This window comes from Centropristis striata, chromosome 5 (assembly GCF_030273125.1).
Source record: "Centropristis striata isolate RG_2023a ecotype Rhode Island chromosome 5, C.striata_1.0, whole genome shotgun sequence".
NCBI lineage: Eukaryota > Metazoa > Chordata > Actinopteri > Perciformes > Serranidae > Centropristis > Centropristis striata.
In genome coordinates, this window is record NC_081521.1 from 29,939,674 (window position 1) to 29,961,994 (window position 22,321).

Here is a 22,321-nt window from a genome sequence, read left to right on the forward strand (position 1 = left end):
ATATAAACATATAAACAGAATTTCTCGTACTGTTCAATGAAACAAGCTGTTAAAAGACACCACCTAGGCCTGTTTGTTTTTCTTTTAAAATGTATTTTTTTTTTTATTATGTTCTGGTGATCTATCGACAAAATGATTAATTAAGAAAACTAAATTAAAAGTAGTTGCATTAAGCTGTACCTCAACCAACTATGAATTGATCATTGCATTGAACTGCTTATACAATGATTGACTTGGATACCAACCAAGTACATTTTACTGATTATACTTCTATACTTTAACAAAAGCAGATTTTAAATGAAGGACTTTTACTTGTACATTGTTTATTTGGTACTTTTACTCACTTAAAGGACCTGAATTCATCCTCCGCTGCACTGCTGTCACAGCAGGTTTGGAGCATGTTAGATAAAGGTCTGTGTCCTGTATACCCACATGAATGATGATCTCCTTATCTAGGTCTGGAGGAAACGTTTGCCTCTGCTCTTTTTTTCCCGTGTTTGCTCAAGGGGAGGGTTACGTGTGTGCCTTTTTATCCCCGTCAACTCAGCAAATCGAATCACACGACGCCCACATCCTCCTGGACTTGTGGGAGCAAAGTGTAATGATGCAGCTGAGCAGAATTTCTTGGCGAACCTCAGACACATCGTGGCCGTCAGTACAGGTGAGAGGATCGCCTTGAGATTATTTCAGATGCAGCAGGAGCGGTTGTGGTTGTAATGATCAAATCTAGATTTGTAAGTGAGGTGCAGCAGGCTTTGGCTGAGCGGGGCTGCTGTTATTTTGTTAGAGAGAGAGAAGGAGAGAGAGGTGTGGCGAGTTGTGGGTGAAATCCCTCTAACAGGTGGTGCAGAGGGACGCCGCCTGCAACCAAATCATATCTTCGGTTACAAATTGGCTAAATTGTTTTGTGCTGCAGCATAGCCGAGGAGGATGTATCACGTTTCTCAAGTTTTAGTAGTGAAAACACTGCAGCCAGGGAAATTTCCTTATTTAGAAAGCACAATAAACATGCATTCCTTCCCTGCACCTCTCGTCCTTCCTTTTTTTTCCCTTTTTCTCTTTTTCTCTTGTCCTCAACTGCTTTCCATCTCATCGTCCTCTCCTCATTTACCTTCCTACCTCCCTCTTGTCCTCCTCCTCCTCCTCCTCCTCGTCAAACTCGAGGGTCTTTTTCAGCCTCCAGTGTGTGCGCACAGAGCCTGGGAAAAGATAGGGCATAAACAACGCGGGCAAACAAACCACCTGCTTCCTGCCGAGGTCTCGTGTTGTTAAATGTGTGCACAGAAATAGAACCTGGCAACCTTGCAGTAGAATTAGAATAGATAGAATGGGCAGTAGGAGGAAAAATCACCGACCAGAGCAGCAGTTATCCACAACATCCACAGCACAGCACCCGGAGATGGAGAAACCAAGAAGTGACACCTGAGACGACAAGTAATTAAAGCCGAGATGTTCAGTTGATTAGTCTGTTGATACTGAATTAATCAGCAATTATTTAGACATTGATTAGAGGTCATTCTTTTTTAGAAAAAATGTGCAGTTTTTTGTCGTATGTGAGTATAAACTGAACTGTTGGTTGACCAAGATGTCACCTCAGGCTTTAGTTGGGCAATATAAATAATTTTCTGACCATTTGTAGACCAAACAACTTACCAATGAATTGTGAAAAAAAATCAGATAAGTCAATTTAAAAAAATTAATCTTTTTTTGCGGCTTATCAAGTAGCACTGAGACAATCAGGGCAACATAATAACATATTAATGCTAAAATATTTAAAATATACTTTGATTTGATTCTTCAGCACACATTGGATGTGATTGGATCCAGCAACTGCAACTAATAATTGATAACTGATAAATCTGTCAATTATATTCTGACCAAAGATATTACATTTTTAATGATTTCAACACAGAAAAAGCTGCTGAAACCTGAAGATTTAATCATTTTAATGATTGATTATGAAAACTATCCAAGTAGTTTTGGGTCATTTCAGTCTTTTGAGCATTACCTTATTATGGTGTTTGATTTCACTTTCTAAAATATGAATATTTACTGGCTTTCTTTGTCTTCTATTGTTGTATACTGGATATTTTCAGGTGTTGGACAAAAACAGGGCATTGGAAGAATTCACATTGAGTTATAAATATTTTTTTCTTTATTCTATTACTTGTTTTTTAATCCTGTTTTTGCAGAGTTTTAAACATTAATCTGTTGATTAAATCAATGAAATTAGTGTGAGTTTACTAAGACCTAATTAACTCCAGACCTCATTTTCTGATATTTTATAGGTGGAACAATTAATAGATTAGATGAGTAAATTGGCTCCACATTAATCAATAATTGAAAGTGTGGGTGCTGGCTCTGGAGGCATTTCTGCTTTATTAAATAAAATGTTAAGCTTAATCAATTGATGCAGATTCATTTTCTCTAATTTATTAATCAATTAATTGTTTCTGCTGTACAAGCACTACATGACTCTACCAAAGAGACAGAGTAGATTTATTTATGTTGCACTTTTCATATGACAATCTTTTCATGAATGGCTGCATTAACAGTTTCTTCCATTATTGATTAATCTACAGATTATTTTCTATATTAATGGAGTCATCCTTTTGTTCTACAAGATATCAGAAAATATTGAAAATCATCACATTCATTTCTCATAGCCCAGGATGATCTCTTTATTAAAACCGCTTGAACTATTGCTTGTTGTTTTTGCAACTAACAGTCTAAAGATATTTCTTGTTCAATAATCAAGAACAGAGAAATAGACATATGAGGAGCTGGAACAAGAGGGTGCCATAACAATTATAGATTATCAAATCTGTCCGTTCTAATTAAAATGATTTAAAGTTAAAATATCATGGAAACATTTCAAAGTAAACTCAATGAAATAAGCAGCCAAGAACATAAACATAAAACTATCAGAACATTTCTTTAGTCATGTGTTTTTATGCTCCTTTCAGCTCTCAGCACTTTTCCAGACACATGGCAGAGTCACACACATCTAAATATTTTCATCTTGGACGCAGCAACTTTAAAACCTTTACTTATCTATGAGAGCTGCTTTACACAGACATGAATTAGTTTGGGCTTTAAGTAAACAGGAGAATAACTGTTCAGACTTGTTTGTCTCAAGGAACATTAATCAAATTGTATCGTAAGAAATGTTACATATGAGCAGGGGTGGAAGTAAACTCTGTTACAAGTAAAAGTCCTGCATTAGAATGCAACTATAAAAAAGTGCAGTATGTGCCTGTAGTGAAGTAGAAACATAAAGTAACAAAAATGGAGATTCTCAATAAAGTACAAGTACCTTCCTAAACTTAAGTACAGAACTTGAGTAAAAGTACTTAGTAACATTCTACCACTGGTACAAAAAAAAGTATTTTAGGAGAAGGAGTGGGGAAAAAATTGATACAACATAGTATTGCGATATTTTTCGTGGCAATATATCGATTCATGGTGGCCAAATCGATATTTAGCCTTCTAATGGCACGCCATTTTCAGCGTTGTGGAGGCTGTATTTTAGGAATATAGTGGATTTACTGGTATCATATGAAACTAGAAGATCTAAGGAATCTATAGGCACCAAGTCAGGATATCGTGTCATGAAGTTATGGTCATTTGGACAAATATAATGATAACAGCAAAAATAGCTCATAAGAGTTTATTTTAAGAGCTGATCTCTAGCCATTTTCCACGTTTTTTATTGATAATAACCAAAATTATTATCAAGAAAACCATGGAAAACGGCTAGATATCAGCTCTTAAACTCTTATGAGAGTATTTTTGTTATCATTATATTTGTCCAAAATGCATGGCAGCCTCACAATTCAGAACTGAGAATTTTCTCGTATTTGACAAAACAATTCTTGATTGAATTTAATTTTGTGGACATAAAATGCAGTTAAATCCCTTTATATTGTGTCGCAATACTCACCATATCGCAAAATGCTTAAAATGTTGTTTTGTGACTCTAGTATCAGGATAAAATCGTATCGTGGGGCCTTTGCTGATTCCCACCTCTAATTAGAAATATAAAACAGCAGAAACTGAAACAGGAATAGTAATAGTCATGAAATCTGTTTCTCCCGACACATTTGTGTTTGCGACACCACTTCCTGTGAAGATTCGCAAGAATGCTGAGACTCCAAACGAACAGTTGTGACGCCAGTCGGAGATTGGGATGTGAGAGTGTTTTTTTGAGGGAGGTGGGGGTTGTAATCACAGTCTGATTTCAGAGTCCAGTCGAAGCACCTGCTCCTGACTCAGCTGTGAATCATGGGTGGTTGATGAGACTCAGTCACACCCGTCCACACAAACACAAACCCGGGAATTCCCTGTAGCTGGAGGCAGGACATGCTGTTACAGTACACTCATAGTCCCCATATGTCTGGCTGTCTGGACACTCTCTGTCTCTGCTGCCTGTAACTGCATTGATCAAGCAGCTTATTCATAGTTTTTTCAGACTCTGGGGATGCTCGTACACAAGGGGGACGCAGTGTCAAATATCCAACACCTCTGGTAATGTAATCTTCACTTACCTCCACACACGGATATCTGAACCTTGTAGATCCTGTTGCTGTGGTTCTGTTATGTGTATGTGTGTTATGTTATGTGTCATGTGTATTATGATGCTCTCTCTCGCCTCAAGAACTGGTATTGATTGACCCAGCTGTTGCTTAGTGTGCTAACAAAAGGGAACATGGTCTGTGGTGGAAGTATTGTGTGTCTCTTCTGTCGTTTTCACGCTCTCCCGCCATCTGTTGAACAGATGAGACAATTTGGCAGATTAAAAAAATGACTTTCTAGTTAGTGTCAGTGAGAGCAGATCTGTCTGCCTTCAATGAAAGTTTTCAGTGTATTTCAGCTGCTTTTCAGTTGAAGTGTGTTTGTTTGTGTCAGCGGCTGGTCAAGTGACTGTGATGGGGTCATCTGGGTGGGATCACTCGGTGATGTCATTTAATATTTTCTTAAAGGAACAGTTTCTCGCTGCAGGAAATAGGTCGACAGATTTATCGGTTGACAAATAGGCTATTATCGGCCGATATTGGCATATCAGTATCTGCTGAGTATATTCTGTCCTATATGTGCCGTTCTGAAAACTTATTTACACAATGTATAATGCAGGAAATGTTGCCTAGTCGTAGCTATTCATTTTCTTCTTCTTTTTGAATAGTCAGTTCAACGTTAGATATCCCTCCACGTCATTGGTTTTGTTTTGTTGTCACTTTGAGGCGTCTGAGCAACCGGCGGTCGCAAGAAATAGTTCATCGTAACAAGAAGTAACTGCTGGTTGAGCAATACCTTGATTCTGCCTCCAGGGCCAGGTTTAGAAACTCTATTGGAAGGTGGCACATTTGACTGTAAATGTGCTCACAATTAAATCCCTGATTCTTGGCAGAAATAAACTGTACATTATTAACACCTTCATTGTTTATTCATTGTAATTACTTAACATCTGATTAACAACTTTAAATATTTGAATATGAAATATTATCAATAAATAGCTGTAACTAGTCACTTCAGATATGGATCCTGGGTACATGTAAAATGCCTCCTACTCATCTGTCATTTGAAGCCGTTTTGCATCTCTGTGGTAATTCTGCACCCAACAAGTTCTTTCTTCGTTCGTTCCTACCCTCAAATTCACAGGTGTGTTTCACAACCTCATACGTCAATGTAAATGTTCAGGAGAGGTGTTTAGTCATTGCAGTACCAGTTGCATAAATTAGGGGGAGAGAACCGTCTCTTTGCATAACTTTGTGGTCATTCTGTGTCTCTTTGTAGGTGTTTTGCATATTTTTGTGGCCATCTTGCATTCCCTTGTGGTCCTTTTGCATCTTTCTGAGGTCTTTTTGCAAATTTTTGTTGCCATTTTGAGAGATTTTTTTTATCAATTTGTAACCGCTCTGCATATCATTGTGGTAATTATGGGTCATTGACTCTGCTGTACAGAACTACTGCAAATATATAAATAATGAGTAGTGATGTGTTGCACATGTGCTCCTGCTCACCTTGCTATTGTCACTGAAGTGTTGGACATCCCACAGTTTTATCCAGCTAAACATAAATAACTATGTTCTTTTATATTGTAGTTACACAATGATTAGCCTGCTGTTAAAAAGTGCAAGTGATGGTTTTCTGACTCCAATCTTGGTTTTCATTATCAAACTACAAGCCAAATAATGACAGTAGGTCACCTGCCATTGATCCGGCTAACCTGGAGAAAAAGTCAAGAAGACCTTCTGCACGTGGACACTTAACCACACAGGTTGCCTGCGAAGTTTATAATTGATTTTCCTGACCACCGAAGCTCATGTTGCTTTAGTACCTCGTTGCATCTCTGACCTTCTAATCCCCCATGAGCCAGTTGTAGCCTGAAGTTTCTCAGGCAGGGAGCAGATAGTCGATGATTCTTCCTGGTGCGAAAAGAATGATCCATCAAGCCATTAACACAGTTTTATAAACCTGCTTTTGTATTTACCTTGATTTCCATCTCGCTGCTGCACTTAATAGCAATGATTAGCCAATTTAATAGTTGATAATAGGAAAATGTAAGGCAACCATTCCAATAATTTAGTAATTTTTTGGCAAATATTTAAGACTAAATGCATTTTCTTTGTCTTCTATGCTAGTAAACTGAAGATATTTAGGTTTAATCAGACCATTACCCACTAAATTTTTTTTGGAGACATTCAATAATTTGAGAAAATAATATGTAGATTAATCAATAATGAGAAATAATCGGTATTTGCACATGCTTAATTATCCTCATGTTTTATTATTGCATTTTTATAAATATCTCTTTTTGGTTTTCGTTCCTCTTTCCTCCCCCTCAGGCTTTGTGTAGTACATTATAAAGTAAAAAGTAGAAGTAGTCGTTGTTGTTTTTTTTACTAATATTGTGTCTTATATTGCCATCTGCAAGTTGAAAGTTTTATAACAAAATATCTTCGGATGATTCAACTATTACAGTTAAACATTAAAGCTTAAATTATTAGTCGATTGATAGCAAATAGTTATGAAACAACTTTTATTTTGATTAATCATCACAGTCCTTTTTCTCATGTAAGACTTGCAGGAATTCTCTGGCTCCAGCTTCCTAAAGGTGAGGATGTACCTTTTCCTCTGTTTGTAACATAAACCCAGTGTAAAAGATGTGAATGTAGCTGTCGTGATGTCACCTGTTGGTTTGTGAATTAAGTTTAAAGCCTTGACTTTAGCATGCTGGCCGTCTCTATTTTGTTTATTTGGAGCCCGAAGTGACCAGATTTGGACCAGTTGGTGGAGCTAAGTTACTAATGCTAGCTGGCTAGCGTGGTGCAAGGTGCAAAAATAAACAGCTGACTTTCTAGCGTCTGGTGACCAAAACATTACTATTAACACACTAAAAACACACAGTGAAATAGTCAAAGACGAAAGCATGAAAGTGCCACTGTAGCGACCTGTCAATCACACCCTAAAGCATCCCTTGCTTTATTGTCTATTTTACTCACACTGGGACAATAACTTACAAAATGAACATCATGCTGTACTGAAGAAGACTTGAAACTAGTGATTGAGACCATAGACTCATTATAAAAATCTTTACTGAGGTGATAAATCAAGTAAAAGTATGGCCTTTTTCTATTAGAATTTCATACATTCTGAATTATTTTTGCTACCAGTGGTGTCACCCCCTGCTGGCCATTAGAAAGAATGCAGGTTTGAGGCACTTCCACATTGGCTTCTCTTTTTAGACCCCAGAGATTGCAGCTTGGTTTGTAATTGAATATTTTTGACTGTTATTAAGACAATAAAAACAAAAAACATTTGAAGACTTCACCTTGGGCTTTGCAAAATACTTTTATCTTAATTTCTGATGTATTTTACAAACTAAACAACAAATTGATTCATGAAGAAAATAACCCACAAATGAATTAGTAAAGAAAATAATCTATTCAGCCTGGCAGCAGTCAACATCAGAGGGTGGGTGATATTTTTTTGTAGTGGTGGAACTCTTTTTGGAGCAGAGCCATTCATATGTATTTTTTCTCCATCACTGCTCTCCCGTGAGAGACAGATGCTGGGAATTGATCTCTGAAGTGCTTCGACTTGAGAAGTGGGGAACACAACTCTGTATGCCTGCCGAGATCATCTGTCCAAGCTAGATTGATTTTTGATTTGGCTGTAGCTTTCTGAAGAAGCAGCCTTTCGCCCGGGCCTTTTGTTTTATTCATTAGTTCACTGAAGACTTTTCCACACAGCAGCTGATGCTAATAGCCTCGGTCAGGCTTCTTATCTCCTGTTCCTCGGCTGATTCATAATGCCTTCAGGCGCAGGAGCTCAGTACGCTCATTTAGGATGGCAATTATGTGAGAGTGGCAGTGATCATTCTCGGTATCTCCGCTCAGTGAGAAGGAGATAGAAAATTGCATTGAGTACCCAGTGTGATCAGTGATAACTCTGCATGTCTGACAGAGAAGATGGAGACTTCTTCTGTGGCTTCATGGTGAGCTTGAAACTCTAAAGTGCCAGCAAGAGAGAGGTGCTGAAAACCTTCTTTTTAGTGGATCTGTGTGCTCATCCACTCAGCGGGGAAAAGTTTTTACAGTGGAAATGGCTGACGGTTTCAAGAGCAAAAAGCTAGCTGCTTGGCAACTTCCAATATCCACTCCACCAGGGGAAATCAGGCCTTCACACCCAAGCCCCGGCTCCCGTAGGAAGAGGAAGGATATAGGGCAAATATATACACCAAAATTCAATAGACAGGGGCCCTTTTTATTTATTTATGAGTGGAGGACCGGAGAGCAACAACAATGCTAATCCTGATGAGGAAATACAGCTCCCTTGTGTTTGAAGTGGGCTCGTTGTCAACCGAGCAGCTGCTGACATCATGTGAATAGACAGTGCCCAGACCGCATTGGTCGGGGGGCTGAGAGGCGAGCGAGCAGGAGGGCAAAAGAGCTGAGGCACTCCAGTGTTATGGTGCTCTCGCTGTGTAACACTTAGCACTGCAGGGCGATTTGACTCAGATGAATTTGTCTGAAGCAGTTCGGGTCTGCTCACAGCCACCCAGGAGCACATGAGGCAACTCTGATTACTCCGGTAAGATAAAACAGTTTCTTAACTTTTTTTTATTCATCTTTGATTTATCTTTTGATGCACAGTTTCACCTCGAGAGCTTCAATAACAGTGTCTATTTTTATACTGCCAATTGTTTAAAAAAAATCTATTTCTTTTATTAAGAAGCCGGATGGTTTCTAGAGTTTATCAGAGCTGAAATGATTTATTACATGAGTAGAGTGACGGAAAATGAATCAGCAACTACTGTTATAGTTGGTTTAAGTCATATTTTAAACAGAAATGCCAAATGTACTGTGAATACAGCTTCTGAGGTTGTTTTGAACTATTTTTCAGACAAAACAATATGTTTGAAGACGTCATCTATGACTCTGAAGGGCATTGTTTCACTGCTAATGATTAGCGATTCATCTTCAGATTATTTTCATGATTTATTAATTAATTAATACTTTAGTAAAATGAAAAATGTTTGTTGAAAGCTTAAGATGATGCCTTCAAATGTCTTGTTTGTCTGATCAACAGTCTAATACTCAAAGACATTCAGTTTATTATCATGTATGACCTAGGCCTTTCATGATAACCACGTTTTGTTGGACGATATTATATTTTTCCTAGAAATAAACGCGATAAACAATGTTTTTCTCATTTTAAGACAATCACATGACAGTAAAATAGCATAGTAATACAAGTACACTCTTGCAAAGGGTAATGCACTTTTAATGTTGTGTCTGTTTGTGTGTTTGACACCAAAAGCCTATGGGAGGACAGAAGCAGCGCAACCAAAATGATAGAAAAAATGTATTGCAGCAAAAAAATACAACCCTGATTTTAAAAATTGAGGACGAGTGAATATATTTACAAAAATCAAGTTTCCCAGTTAGAGCATTAGATATCTTGTCTACTGTCAATCATCAATCTGTGTCCCAACTTTTTTGAAATCAGGATTGTGTGTGACATTCTTGTGTACACAAACACACACAAGCAATGTTGACATTATATGAACCTCGATGACTTGATTCGTCAATATTATTGTAACAGGTCTTTGTATGGCAAACAAAAACATTAAATTCTCACATTCCAAAGGGTTGGTATTTATGTTTTATAAAACAAGGTAAGCAGTTATTCAGAAATGATATTTGGGCTATTTTTTGACACTTTATAGACCAAGACCAGAAATAAACGCCAGCTTGGGCTGGGCAATATGATGATACATATACATATATATCATCACAATACCATACCAACCATACTAAAATGGCCTATATTTTTCTATATTGTGTGAATCGCATTGTTGAAAAACAGTAACTGAAATTCGTTACAGCTTTATTAATATCATTTGGACAACTTTTTCCATTCTGATCTTTGCACGTTCGAGTGAAGCTTTACATATTTTACCAAAACTAAGCTTTACCATGTTGTTATCTCACATAGAATACTTATTTAACAAATTACCAGAAAACATAACGATTATATTATAGTATATATCATTATCACAAGATATGAAACAACCTATATCCCAAGAGAAGATATCCGGAGAGAAGATTGGAAAAAATGTCTAATGACAATTATTATGACTGATATTGCATTCAAGATTAACATCTGAGGTAATAATTTTTGCATCATTATTGTCTTTTTTAAAAATTATCATGATGTGACTTTTGTGCAATCTTCTGTCCCAAAAAATGTATTTTCTTTTTCTGTAGAATATACATTTCGTAAACCGGGAATACTTAATTCAAAATAGTTATTGGACACATTTTGTCTTTAATATAATACAAATATTGCACCTCCTCTATATTCCATATTGCGATTTCGTTAAAATTTAAATTCATTGTTGAGCCCTAACGACAGATTACATGATAATGAAAATGGTAAAAAAGTTTCCTCCTTTTAGATTTTTGTCAGCTTGATAACATCAAACTTAATGTCCGTGCATTAAATATTGAAGATTGTAGGTGAAGAGCGATGGAAAAGTTTAGTTGCTACGAGAAGCGCGGAGGCTTTTCACCTCGTCAATAAATGCACCAGAATTAGTCGACAGACTTCAAATTGGTCATGTAGACGGCGCTAATGGACATCAAAATCAGCAAAGAAGCCGGTCTTTGTGCGGGTTATTACAGATAATGTGAGTTTATTACACACATATCAGGCTTAAAAGGCTCCAGCGGGATAGCAGTGAGCCTGCCTCTCTAATGGGCCCGCTGTAAGTGGCTATGTTGACTCATATTCCCCTCAGTGATCTCAAAGGCTTTTGTTCCTAATATCTACATGCCAAAACCACTCCTGTTACATGTCACCTCGCCCAGCGTGGTCACCGTTCATGTTCAAACCTGTCATAAGGTAAACCGCTCACAGCATGCACAGCTGTTGTGCAGCTTTGCCTTTTTATCCACAGTGAGGTTATAGCACTTTATGTTGATATGACAACTCAGCTCCCAAATTCTCTCATAATAACCTGAATTTTAATCAGTTCCCGAAATAACTTCTTGTGGAGAGAATCCCCACATTGGCAGAGCAGGAAGAAGAAGGGGGGTGAAAGAGAGCAAGGCGAGTTCGGCTCATGAGCTGAGCAACAGCGATTTCCCTTTGAGGATTGAGTTGTTATTGTCTCGGGTGAAAATACACACCTGTGACATTTGTCTCGTGGTAGTGTTTCCAGCTGCAGCTGTGTCGAGTTTCCCTCTCCGCATACACACCCTGGCCTTTCCACATAAAGAAAGCCTTTTTATTTAACTAGGACACACACACTTACAGGGAGCTGTAAGTCATAATTTCTGGAATGGGGAGTGATTGCAGTGAGAAAGCTGAGGAATGATGCAAGGCTGGCATCATATATGTGCAATAGGTCAAATATATTACACATGCGACATGCCTTTTTCAGAGGACATACATGTATGTCATCTTTAAAGTAACATGTAGGGTTAAAGCTGCAACAAATTTGATTATTTGAATCATTTAACAAGAGAAAGTTCTGAACCTTTGCAGACTTAAGCTTCTCAAATGATGCCATTTCTTATTGCTCTCTTTGTTTTATAACCTTTTAAAATGCATATATTCTGCTTTTAGATTAGAGTTGGGCGATGTCTACATACATATAACTATGTCCACAGTGAAACATCACAATGGACGATGATATCCTCAGCAGAAGTCATCCAAACTACTCAAATCATAAGGACACAAAACCACTGCAGGGGCTATAATATCATCCATCAAGAATATAAGGACTAGTAGCCAAAAAGTAGTGCATTACATAGATAAAAATAAGTATTTTCTTAAAGGCTGCCATTGCAATCACGCGCGCAGGTGTAGTTGTGGATGTGTTGGTGGGGCTTTAAAATCACAATGTTAGACTCAATGATCGATGCCATTGTCCATCGGCCGAACCCTATTTTGAATTGTTGGCTGGGAAAAAACAAGACATTTGAATACATCCGAAGTCTGCTCTGGGAAATCTTACTTAATCAAAAATACTGTACAATTATTTTAAAAAAGAACAGCATTATTGCTTGTTGCAGCCCAAGATGGAGTGCATGGCTATTCTTTAAATAAGCAACAGCTGCATTAGTTGAGTCACACAGAAGATCAGCATTGTGTTTTCCAGATCTTCTGCCTCAAAGACGATTTACATGTTGGTTTGCATTATACAAATCACAGCAGGTGAACAAAACAACATCAGCTGCTTCAGTCAGTCAGCCAGCACGACAAAAACAAGTCCGTCATCGCAGTGTGGATATATATCTAGCCTTAAAGTGATTTTAAAAGGCAGCACCATTAAACTGCTTCTACCACAGCTGAGACCAGACAGACAAGAGGCAGGAGGCAGAATATCATCAGCACCATCATCATCAACATCCCTCCATGGAAACCTGTTAATGATCTCACGGTAGGATGTGATCCACATGTGCAGGCAAGCCGACTAATTAAACCAACAAAGGGCAATTAGATGGGGCTCCCATAAGCCACATAACAACTGAGCCAATGGAGTAGAAAAAGGCAAACATAACCAATTAATTGCTGCAGGGGATACACAGCCAGGGCTGGTGGTTTGTTTTCAGAATCTTTCAGTCCGTGTAGAAAATGTATTGATTGGTGGTGAAGCTGATTGGTTTTGATGTTGAAATTGTGGTTTGAAAGAGGCAATTTAAAGGGATATTTTGACATTTTGGAACATGTTTCTCTGTGCTGTTCTGTCAAGCGTTTGTGAGAAGATCAATAGCACTCTCATGTCTGTACAGGGAATATGAAGCTACCACTGTCAGCCTGTTAGCTTAGCTCAACACAAAGACTGTAAATAGAAGGAAACATATTCATCCAGGTGACAAATTCTAATGTAGTCACCAGATTTTTGCTTAAGACAAAACTTTCAGGTTGAACTTTTATCTGTAAACTCTATGGTTGATAAACTGTCAAACTATCTAATGCCTGTTTTTAGAAATCTAGAAAAACAGTCTTTCTTAAAGGATTACTTGCAGTAAATCTGAGGCTAGAGCCCGTTAGCTCAGTTTAGCTTAGCACAAAGACTGGAAACAGGAGGAAATAACTGTTCAATAACTAAATTTGCCTACCAGCACCTCCAAAGCTCACTAACTACTCTGTTATGGGTGACACTACCTACTGGCCAGGACCATTTCGTTACCTTTGAACAGATCCAGATACTGATGTGTATTGTCAATCTTTATCTTTATCTTTCTTCGTAAGAAAGCAAATTAGTTTCTTACAAACTATGACATTTAAACTATGAAATTAGCTAATATAGTCAGTTTTGGTCTGCAGAAACTAGGCAAACATAATATGATTTCTTTAACTAACGGAAATGAACTAAAAGTAAAAACAACACTTGACCCACATGCTAAATTTCAGTTTCCTGGGGTAAAAACTGCGGCCACTAGAGGGTGGATGAATGGACCGAACCACTGACCAGCCGCTTTGGTCGGTCTCACACTATTGAATGGTTTATCAGAGGTTATCTTCCCACTACTGCTCCACCTTCTATTAGGTCCAGTAGGTTGTTATGAACTCACTCACTGGTCTGCTATATTTATGTGCATGTATTCTAATGGCTGTAGTTATTATGAATGACGCCAAGGCAGAAGTGACTTAATGGAGTGTGCGAAGGAATGTAATATAAAGCAAGAAAAGTTACTGTTAGGGGTCAAACTAACTCAGAACTTTCACCCAGGAAACTGGTGTTTGTGTCCAGTGTGAAACCAAAATCAAACAATGTTTTTTGACGTAACATAACCAGTGTGTCATGTTTTTATGTAACCAGTGTAACTACTTCACTTCCGGTAGTTGCATTGTCCTTGTAACTACTTACTTTTTAAGCATTTTTTTTTGCATTTTTAACTTTTTAAACTGTCTATTTTATAACTCCTAACTGGGAAGTGTTTTGCCCTGACCTTAGAGAAGTAGTTTTGTAGCCCTGTAGTAGTGTAGTAGTGCTGATAAACATCCATTTAATAGTTTGGGAACATGGGACCAACAGAGCTAGCTATAGAGCTGCTGGTCGCATAAAACAAGATACATTTGAGGTTATAAATGGTTCAGTTATGTCACATGGACTTTAATATATGTCGATAAAGGTCTGGACTGAACTTTTGTTTATCACAGTCATGATATTGGTCTGATATTTCACTCAAATTGTTCCAATTAGTCAGTCGTTGAAAGTCTCTGTTTGAACTAAAGGATGGAGAGAAAAGGTAGTTCTGCAGGTGTAATTGTGAACCTCTGAGACGCTGGCCTCCCACGGCGATCCAGCTCGCTAATGACTGAACAGCCCGGCTATCTAGACGACAATCTTTCAGAGGATCACACCACCGTCCGTCTGCAGCCGGGAATACAGAGTGGCTCTTGTGTTTGGTAGACGCTCTCAGAGAAATGCCAGCAGCCTTAGAACTCGGTGACATTTCCTGAGGTACTGTTCTTAATCTATACTGGCTTAAAAGTTTGCCCCTCACTGCAAACATTTCACATTCCCAAACAGCGTTGCCTGTGTCTGTGTGGCTTGTGACCGCTCAGGGAACGACCCTGGGTTGCTTCCTGTTTGGCATGAATGCTGTACATAAGAAGAGAGAGAAAACAATTGTGATACCTTTTTGAGTGATCCTAAAAGAATGTGCGTTTGGGAACAGAGCGGCCTGGGGTCAGCGTGTCAATGGCTGTGACTGCCAGCTTGTTTTTATTCCTCTCTCATTCTTTCTCTTTTTTTCCCTTCGAGACTCCAACCCCCCCTCGTGTTTCTTTAGGATGCGTAGCTTAGCCACTCACACACAGCTGTTCTATCATGTTACAAGCTTTATCAGAGGGTATGTGTTTAGCTGTAATGTCGTCAGTTATGCTGCTCATGCAGGGCAAGGAAGGGAAGTTGAGGGACTGAAGCTGTAGGAGGGAACCAGCTGTCTGAAGTGTCTCTAAGTTTCTTTTTCGTTGCCTCAGAGGATGACTTCCTCCTACTACTTTCTTATCTCTCCTGTTCTTTCTTCTTTCGTTTTTTTCTGGAGCAGCCTTATTTTGTGTCCTCTTCTCTCTGAGGAGTTACCAGCTGTATAGTGTTTTAGTGGTTGGCAGGATCCATGACCTAGTTAAATATGGACTGAGAACAGGAAACAGAAGAGGAATGAATGGCTAATGGGAGCTCTGCTTTCTTTTTTTTTTCCCGGGGCCCTTTCTGGCCACGCCTCTACTTGTCCTTTGAATGGTTTCAAGCCGTTTGACTCTTTCCATATTGATCAGTGCTCTCTGCGGCCTTCCTCTCCTTTTATTCATTTTTTTCCAAATCCTTGCTGTGTAAGTATCTTTACAACAGACAAATGGACTCTAGCAGAGGAGAACAGTGTGACTATGCAAGTGAGAGATTTGGTGCAGCTTTTTGTTATTCCTGATGTAATTAGGACGACCTACTAGCAGAGATGTCAGTCGTGCCATTAATCGTTGTGCAGAAATAGGAGGTATTAACACCTTCATTGTTCTTTGTATTAGTTCTCTCCTTGCTGCTGTGGACCTCTCCGGTGGTGCAGGTGCTTCTTAAACAGGGATGGGCAATGATTTAATTTATTTTCAATTATTATAGTTATTATAATGTTTCCAACGACTATAAAAACAAGATAATTGAGATGAAATTATTGTTTTGCCTCATTCTGTTTCGCACTTATGTTCTTGTTTTGTCTCGTGTTATAAATCCAGTTATGAGTTTTTTAGGGGCTTTCAGTAGCTTGTGACAGTGCACTATAAAATATTTGATCACTTGTATTTTTTTATTTTGTTTTACATTAAACATATAACATATATTAGGAGTTTTCAGTAGGTTATGGATGTACACTACAACATATTTAATCGTATACATATAAATAATTTAAATGTATTTGTTATTGTTATAAATTGAATATATTTTTCAGTGAGTTATGGCAGTATTTAAAAACATATATATATATATTTTTTTAATTTACATTTTAGTTAAAATATATTTAAAATTCAAGAAAATTATTCTTTAGGAGTTTTCAGTGGGTTATGGATGTACACTACAATACATTTAATCATTTTTATATCAATCACATTTAAATGTATTTGTTATTGGTTTAAACTGAATATATGTTTTCAGTGGGTTATGGCCGTATTTTTTTAATCTTATTGTTTTAAATGTATCTTTTAATTTTTTCTTTAGTGAAAATATATTTAAAATTCAAGAAAAATCCACTGCTAAAAGGGCAAGCTTTTTTATTATTATTTTTTTACATTTTTAATTTTTAATTTTAATTAATGCATGATGTTTCCAAAGTCAGTGAGAAATGTTACGATAAATCACGATCACGATTATTTTTGCCTTAATCAAGCAGCCATATCCTGAAGTCCCCCCTTTTTGGTCATCCTCAGTTTTCTCTAGCACTGTGTGATTTAAGTCTTCAGTCAGTATTTCTGTGTGTCACATCGACTCTGCTGAAGTAGAAATTTATAAGACGCAGTGCTTCGTCCTCCCACGGGTGCTGCAGACCATTGAAGGGAGACAGCAGGATGATTTATTTGCTTCTTGCAACACCTCCACAGCCGTCTGACATGCCCCCCCTCCTCCTCCTCCCTCTTGGCAGGTGTAATGAGAGCGCTGGTCATGGACAGATGATGGACGTGGAGACGTCGTACTCAGACTTCATCAACTGTGATCGCACAGGCCGCAGGAACGCAGTGCCCGACATCGCAGGGAAGGGAGAAGGAGCGGCCAGCACCAGTGAACTCACCAAAGATCTGGCAGAGATGGACCTGAAGGCTGCAGGTCAGTGAACGCACCTCTGAATACATGTGAAATACGGTCTGAAAGCAGAGGAAATATGTGCTCATTTGTTCATACCTTACAGTAAAGGCCTGGGGGTGGTTTCAGAAAGATATTTTAAACTGGTCTGTAGTGTTCAGCCAGTTTTATTTTGCTCTAAAGTTATTTATTAGCAGTTTAATACCAGTCAGAGAGAATCAGGATCTGATGATGTGTTGGGGAGAGTTGATCATGAATCAGGTGTTCAGGTAGTAAAAGTGAAAAGTATTAAACTGTTTTGCATCACCACCACCACCACTACTCTCATGGAAGTGAAGTACTACTGTACAGTGGTGGAATGTAACTAAGCACATTTACTCAAGTACTGTACATAAGTACAGTTTTGAGGTACTTTTACTTTACTTGAGTATTTCCACATTTGTCACTTTGTACTTCTACTTAACTACATTTTAAGGGCAGATATTGAACTTATTACTCCACTACATTTAGCTGACAGCTTTAGTTACCATTCAGGTCGAGATTTAACATAAAAACATGATCAATTTATAATAATTATGCATGTTTATAAATTAAACCACATGAAGTATTTTAAATAGTTAAAATAAACCCTTCATTGACAGCAGTAAAATGCTGCTAACATAAATGCATCAATAATAATAATCCAATAATATATTTGGAATATATCAAACAATCTGAGTGGGTTCATTTTGCATAACTACATATATAACTTTTGATACTTTAAGTACATTTTGATGCTGATACTTTTGTACTTTTACTTAAGAAACTTTTGAATGCAGGATTTTTACATGTAGTGGAGTAATTAGACAGTGCGGTACTAGTACTTTTACTTAAATTAGATATCTAAATACTTCTTCCACCACTGCTACTGTAGCATTCTGGACTACACAAAGTTGCATCACTTCCATAATGTTTTTCTGGTAATATACTACTCGGGATGTTAATCATGATAATACTATATCAGTTTTTTGAACAATGATATGATATTAGCTGATCACAAAATCGGCCATGAAATGATTTAAAAGTGATTTAATTAAAGGGTCTGCGCTCAATACAAGACAATAAAATATGGCTTATTATATATTTTTTTAAATGTTAGATTCATTTTATGCCAAAAACATTATCCACCCCTACTCCAGTTTAACTCAGAATTAGAGATACATCCGATACTGATACTGGATATCAGGCTGATACGGACTTAAATAGCTGGACCGGGTATCTGTGACCATAGGGCCTATTCTATTCAGTTCTGTGTTGTTGTCTGATTACACGTAGGCGTAATATGTGTCAGCAGCATGCCAATAGATCACATTGCAGAGGGAACATGGGAGTTGTTTGGAGATAATTCAGGGTTATTACTCCAACATGTTCGACGGCTACTTGCAATAATTGCAAAGCCAATGTTTCCAGGGGAAGCACCGCCTTCGTCGTGCTGCTGCAAAAGCATCATGACAAAGAATTTCATGAGTTCAACCAATCAAAAGAAAGAACAGTTAAGAAGAAGCGGTTAACTTTGTCCAATGCATTGCAAAGATGCAAGAAACCTCCACAATGATATTGTGAAAGTGACAAAAATAACAGAAATAATTGTTCTGGATGAGCAACCCCTGACTGTCATGAAAACAAAGGATTCTGCCGCCTGATCAAACACTTGAAACCAAGGTATGTACCAGTGATAAGCTGCACCGCAGGTATCTGGCGGTCCGGCGTGGGTCCAATGTCACTTTTACGTTTAACAGCACACGGGTGGATTTATGTTAATGTGTGTGTTTGTCATAGTTTGATTACCACAGCTGATGTTGCCTTATATATAAACAAATGATTTGTCACTTCACACAGTGAGGCAGCTTATTAATTAATTAATAACACCCGGCTGGGTTAGGCGTGGGTGGAATCTGGTTTTTCATGCTGTCAGTCCTTCCTGGGTGAAACAAACCCAGGACTTTCACTCAGGAGACTGGAATTCATGTCCCATGTGAAACCAAAAGTAAATGTAATGTAAATTAAAGTAACATACAGTCAATTTATTGGACCACCCTTGTTTTCTTGAATTTCTTGTTCATTTTAATGCCTCGTACAACTAAAGGTAAATTTGTTTGGACAAATATAATGATAACAACAAAAATAGCTCATAAGAGTTTAATTTAAGAGCTGATATCTAGCCATTTTCCATGGTTTTCTTCATAATAACCAAAATCATTATCAAAAAAAACATGGAAATTGGCTCTTAAATTAAACTCTTATGATGTATAGTGTTTTAGTGGTTTGTGGTATGATGATATTTTTGTTGTTACCGTTATATTTGTCCAAACAAATGTAACTTTAGTTGTACCAGGCATTAAAATGAACAAGAAATTGAAGAAAAAGGGTGGTCTTATAATTTTTTTCCATTTCTGTATTTATATTTTATTCATTGATGTTCATACCATTACATGCAATAACCTATTTACCTATTTAACATGCTAAAATATACTTTTCTCCAATGTGCAATATCTGCAAAATGCAAAGTACTCTCAGGAAAACACAAAACATAATATATTAATAATAAATGCCAAATAGCAGAAATGTATGTATATAATGTGTATAGAATGCTTGTATATGTCTTGTTTATATTCTTTATTATGTTTTCCATATCAACGTGTCTGTATCTTGAGCTGCTATGACAACTTAATGTCCCCACTGCAGGCTAAATAAAGTCTTATCTTATCTCTTATCTTGCATCACCTAACCATGTTACCAATGTAACAATGTCACTTCCATTATTAACGTCATCAGCGTAATTGCTTCACTTGTGGCGTTCATGTGCATTTATCTGACTTCTTAAGTAACGCAAAGCAGTATTGTAGCCTAAACCGATGGAATTTCAACCTTTTTCTGTGTCTACTGAAACTGAACTGAAAGTGAAATGTAATGAAACAGAGACCCTTGAATGAGCTGATAAAAACCTACTGGAAGGTGGAATAGGTCCCTTCTTGCCCATACTTACTGGATGATAAGCGCTGATAAACTAATTCAGTAATGTGATGACATCCAGATCGGGTGGCTGGAAAAGCTCTTATGAGGAAAGGAAGCACTTTTACACCTTTATTATCTTATTAAAGAGAAAATTACAAGTGCACAGCTTCCGAATTCAAGTTTGTCTTTTCCATCGGAAGACTTAATTGCGTTGTCTCATTCAAACTCAATTAGGAGCAAATTTCTCTGCTGTAGTTTCCAACTAAAACTTCCTCCTTAGTGTTGAATTCTTCCAGAAGTCAAACATGTTCTGCTGGAGTGAACAAAGCTGTCATGGGATTGCCATGTTTTCTCGTAGCAAATTCATCCTCAAGATAATCAAGAACTAGACAAACTACAAACAGGTGGTACAGCTCAGCTGGAGTTTTCTGAGGTTTGATTGTTTTGCTATGTTGCCTCAGAGTTAAATGAGTTGTAACGACAGCATGATGACAGATAGTCCCTGTTTCCTCCGCTCTCAGCAGAGTGTCAAGTTGTTTGGAGGAACATGTCCGAATGTGACGCAGATGTCCGACCATCGACTTCCTTTTCAGTCAAAGACAAGTTTCCCATGACATGATGCCCGAATCTGACAGCTATAAATCAGAGCAGTGGTGGGAAGCCTTCAAATTTGGAAATAATCTCATATCATACTTGACTCTGTGTTGCTACAGGAAGTTGTAGTTCCTTCCTCAGGATTCTCATTATTTTTTTCTTTTCTGGAGGCTGAAAGCAGATTTATTACCTTCTGTTTATGCTTATTACGGTCATGTAAAAAATTATTAGACCACTTTTTTTCTTCAATGTATTGTTCATTTTAACACCTGGTACAACTAAAGGTACATCTGTTTGGACAAATATAATGAGAAGAACAAAAAAAATAGCTCATAAGAGTTTAATTTAAGAGATGATATCTAGCAATTTTCCATGGTTTTCTTGATAATAACCAAAATCATTATCAAGAAAAAATAAAACATGTCTAAATATCAGCTCTTAAATTAAACTCTTATGAGCTATTTTTGTTCTTATCATTATATTTGTCCAAACAGATGTACCTTTAGTTGTGCCAGGCATTAAAATGAACAAGAATTAAAGAAAACAAGGGTGGTCTATTTTTTTTTTTTTTTTTTTTTTTTTACGTGATTGTGTATATACACAATCCTTGACTGATTTTGAAAAAAATTCTTTTGCATGTTGTTTCCTCCAGAGGGAGACCCAGGGGCCTCTCCAGCCCCTGAGGCAGAGGGCTCCACCAGCCAAGACGCCCAGGGAGGCGGGGGCCCGTCCTAAACTCAGCCAGAGGCCAAATGGGGGGCAGAGCCAAGGACTGAAAAGTTTAAAAGGAAGCAAGTGAAAGTGGAGAGACATGGAGAGAGGAAAGAGAGAGAGTGTTTATTGGTTGTCCTAACCAGACACAAGGACACCTTTGCTCACTGCCAGCCTGTTTGGAGCTTCAGCGGCCCAAATGTTCGCCTTTTCATCGGATCAGATTGTAACTCGTGGAGCAGAACAGAGTAGAAGTGACAATTGAGATGCTGCTCTTTTGCTTCATTCTCTGTTAAGTCATTTATATTCCTGACAAGACAAGAAAGCACAGAAACTTTGGATTTATGTCTGTGGAGATGGACTGAGCTGAACAGAATTCATTTATAACACTCGAAACATTGTTCCAGCCTAATATGGAACCGTGTCACGGAGGGCGTATTCATAATCATCTGTTTGTCATTTTCTTTCTCTGTATGCGTGTGTGTTTGTGACCCTCTTGTTCGGTTTCATCGTCAAGTCCTTTTTCTTTTTTCCCAGTGACAAAACATAGTCGCCATTATACTGTTGTGTACGGACTTCATATTTATTGCTTAATGTTCAGTGATAACTTTGTGATAGCAATTTTCTTTGTGTAATAAAATACTTATGAATAACTGTAATATTTGTGTTTTATGCTTTCAAGCGTCATTAGCTTTTCCCAGTTTCTGTCAAACA

The 22,321-nt window shown here is 37.7% G+C and overlaps 1 protein-coding gene across 4 annotated transcripts in view; it reads left to right on the forward strand.

Annotated features, from left to right (window-relative positions):
- pkig (protein kinase (cAMP-dependent, catalytic) inhibitor gamma) overlaps window positions 1-22,266 on the forward strand; it is a 33,057-nt gene extending 10,791 nt beyond the window's left edge. The window contains exons 1-3 of one of the 4 annotated variants that reach the window (XM_059332875.1): window positions 1,324-1,434; window positions 17,151-17,332; window positions 21,549-22,266. In XM_059332875.1, the coding sequence (XP_059188858.1) occupies window positions 17,179-17,332; window positions 21,549-21,631 (237 nt within the window). In that variant the 5' untranslated portion in view covers window positions 1,324-1,434; window positions 17,151-17,178 and the 3' untranslated portion in view covers window positions 21,632-22,266. Of the gene's footprint in view, window positions 1-1,323; window positions 1,435-4,416; window positions 4,528-8,969; window positions 9,094-17,150; window positions 17,333-21,548 lie in introns of those variants that run through there. The other 3 variants (XM_059332872.1, XM_059332874.1, XM_059332873.1) reach the window with 3 other exon arrangements.
- Window positions 22,267-22,321: the final 55 nt, after the last annotated feature.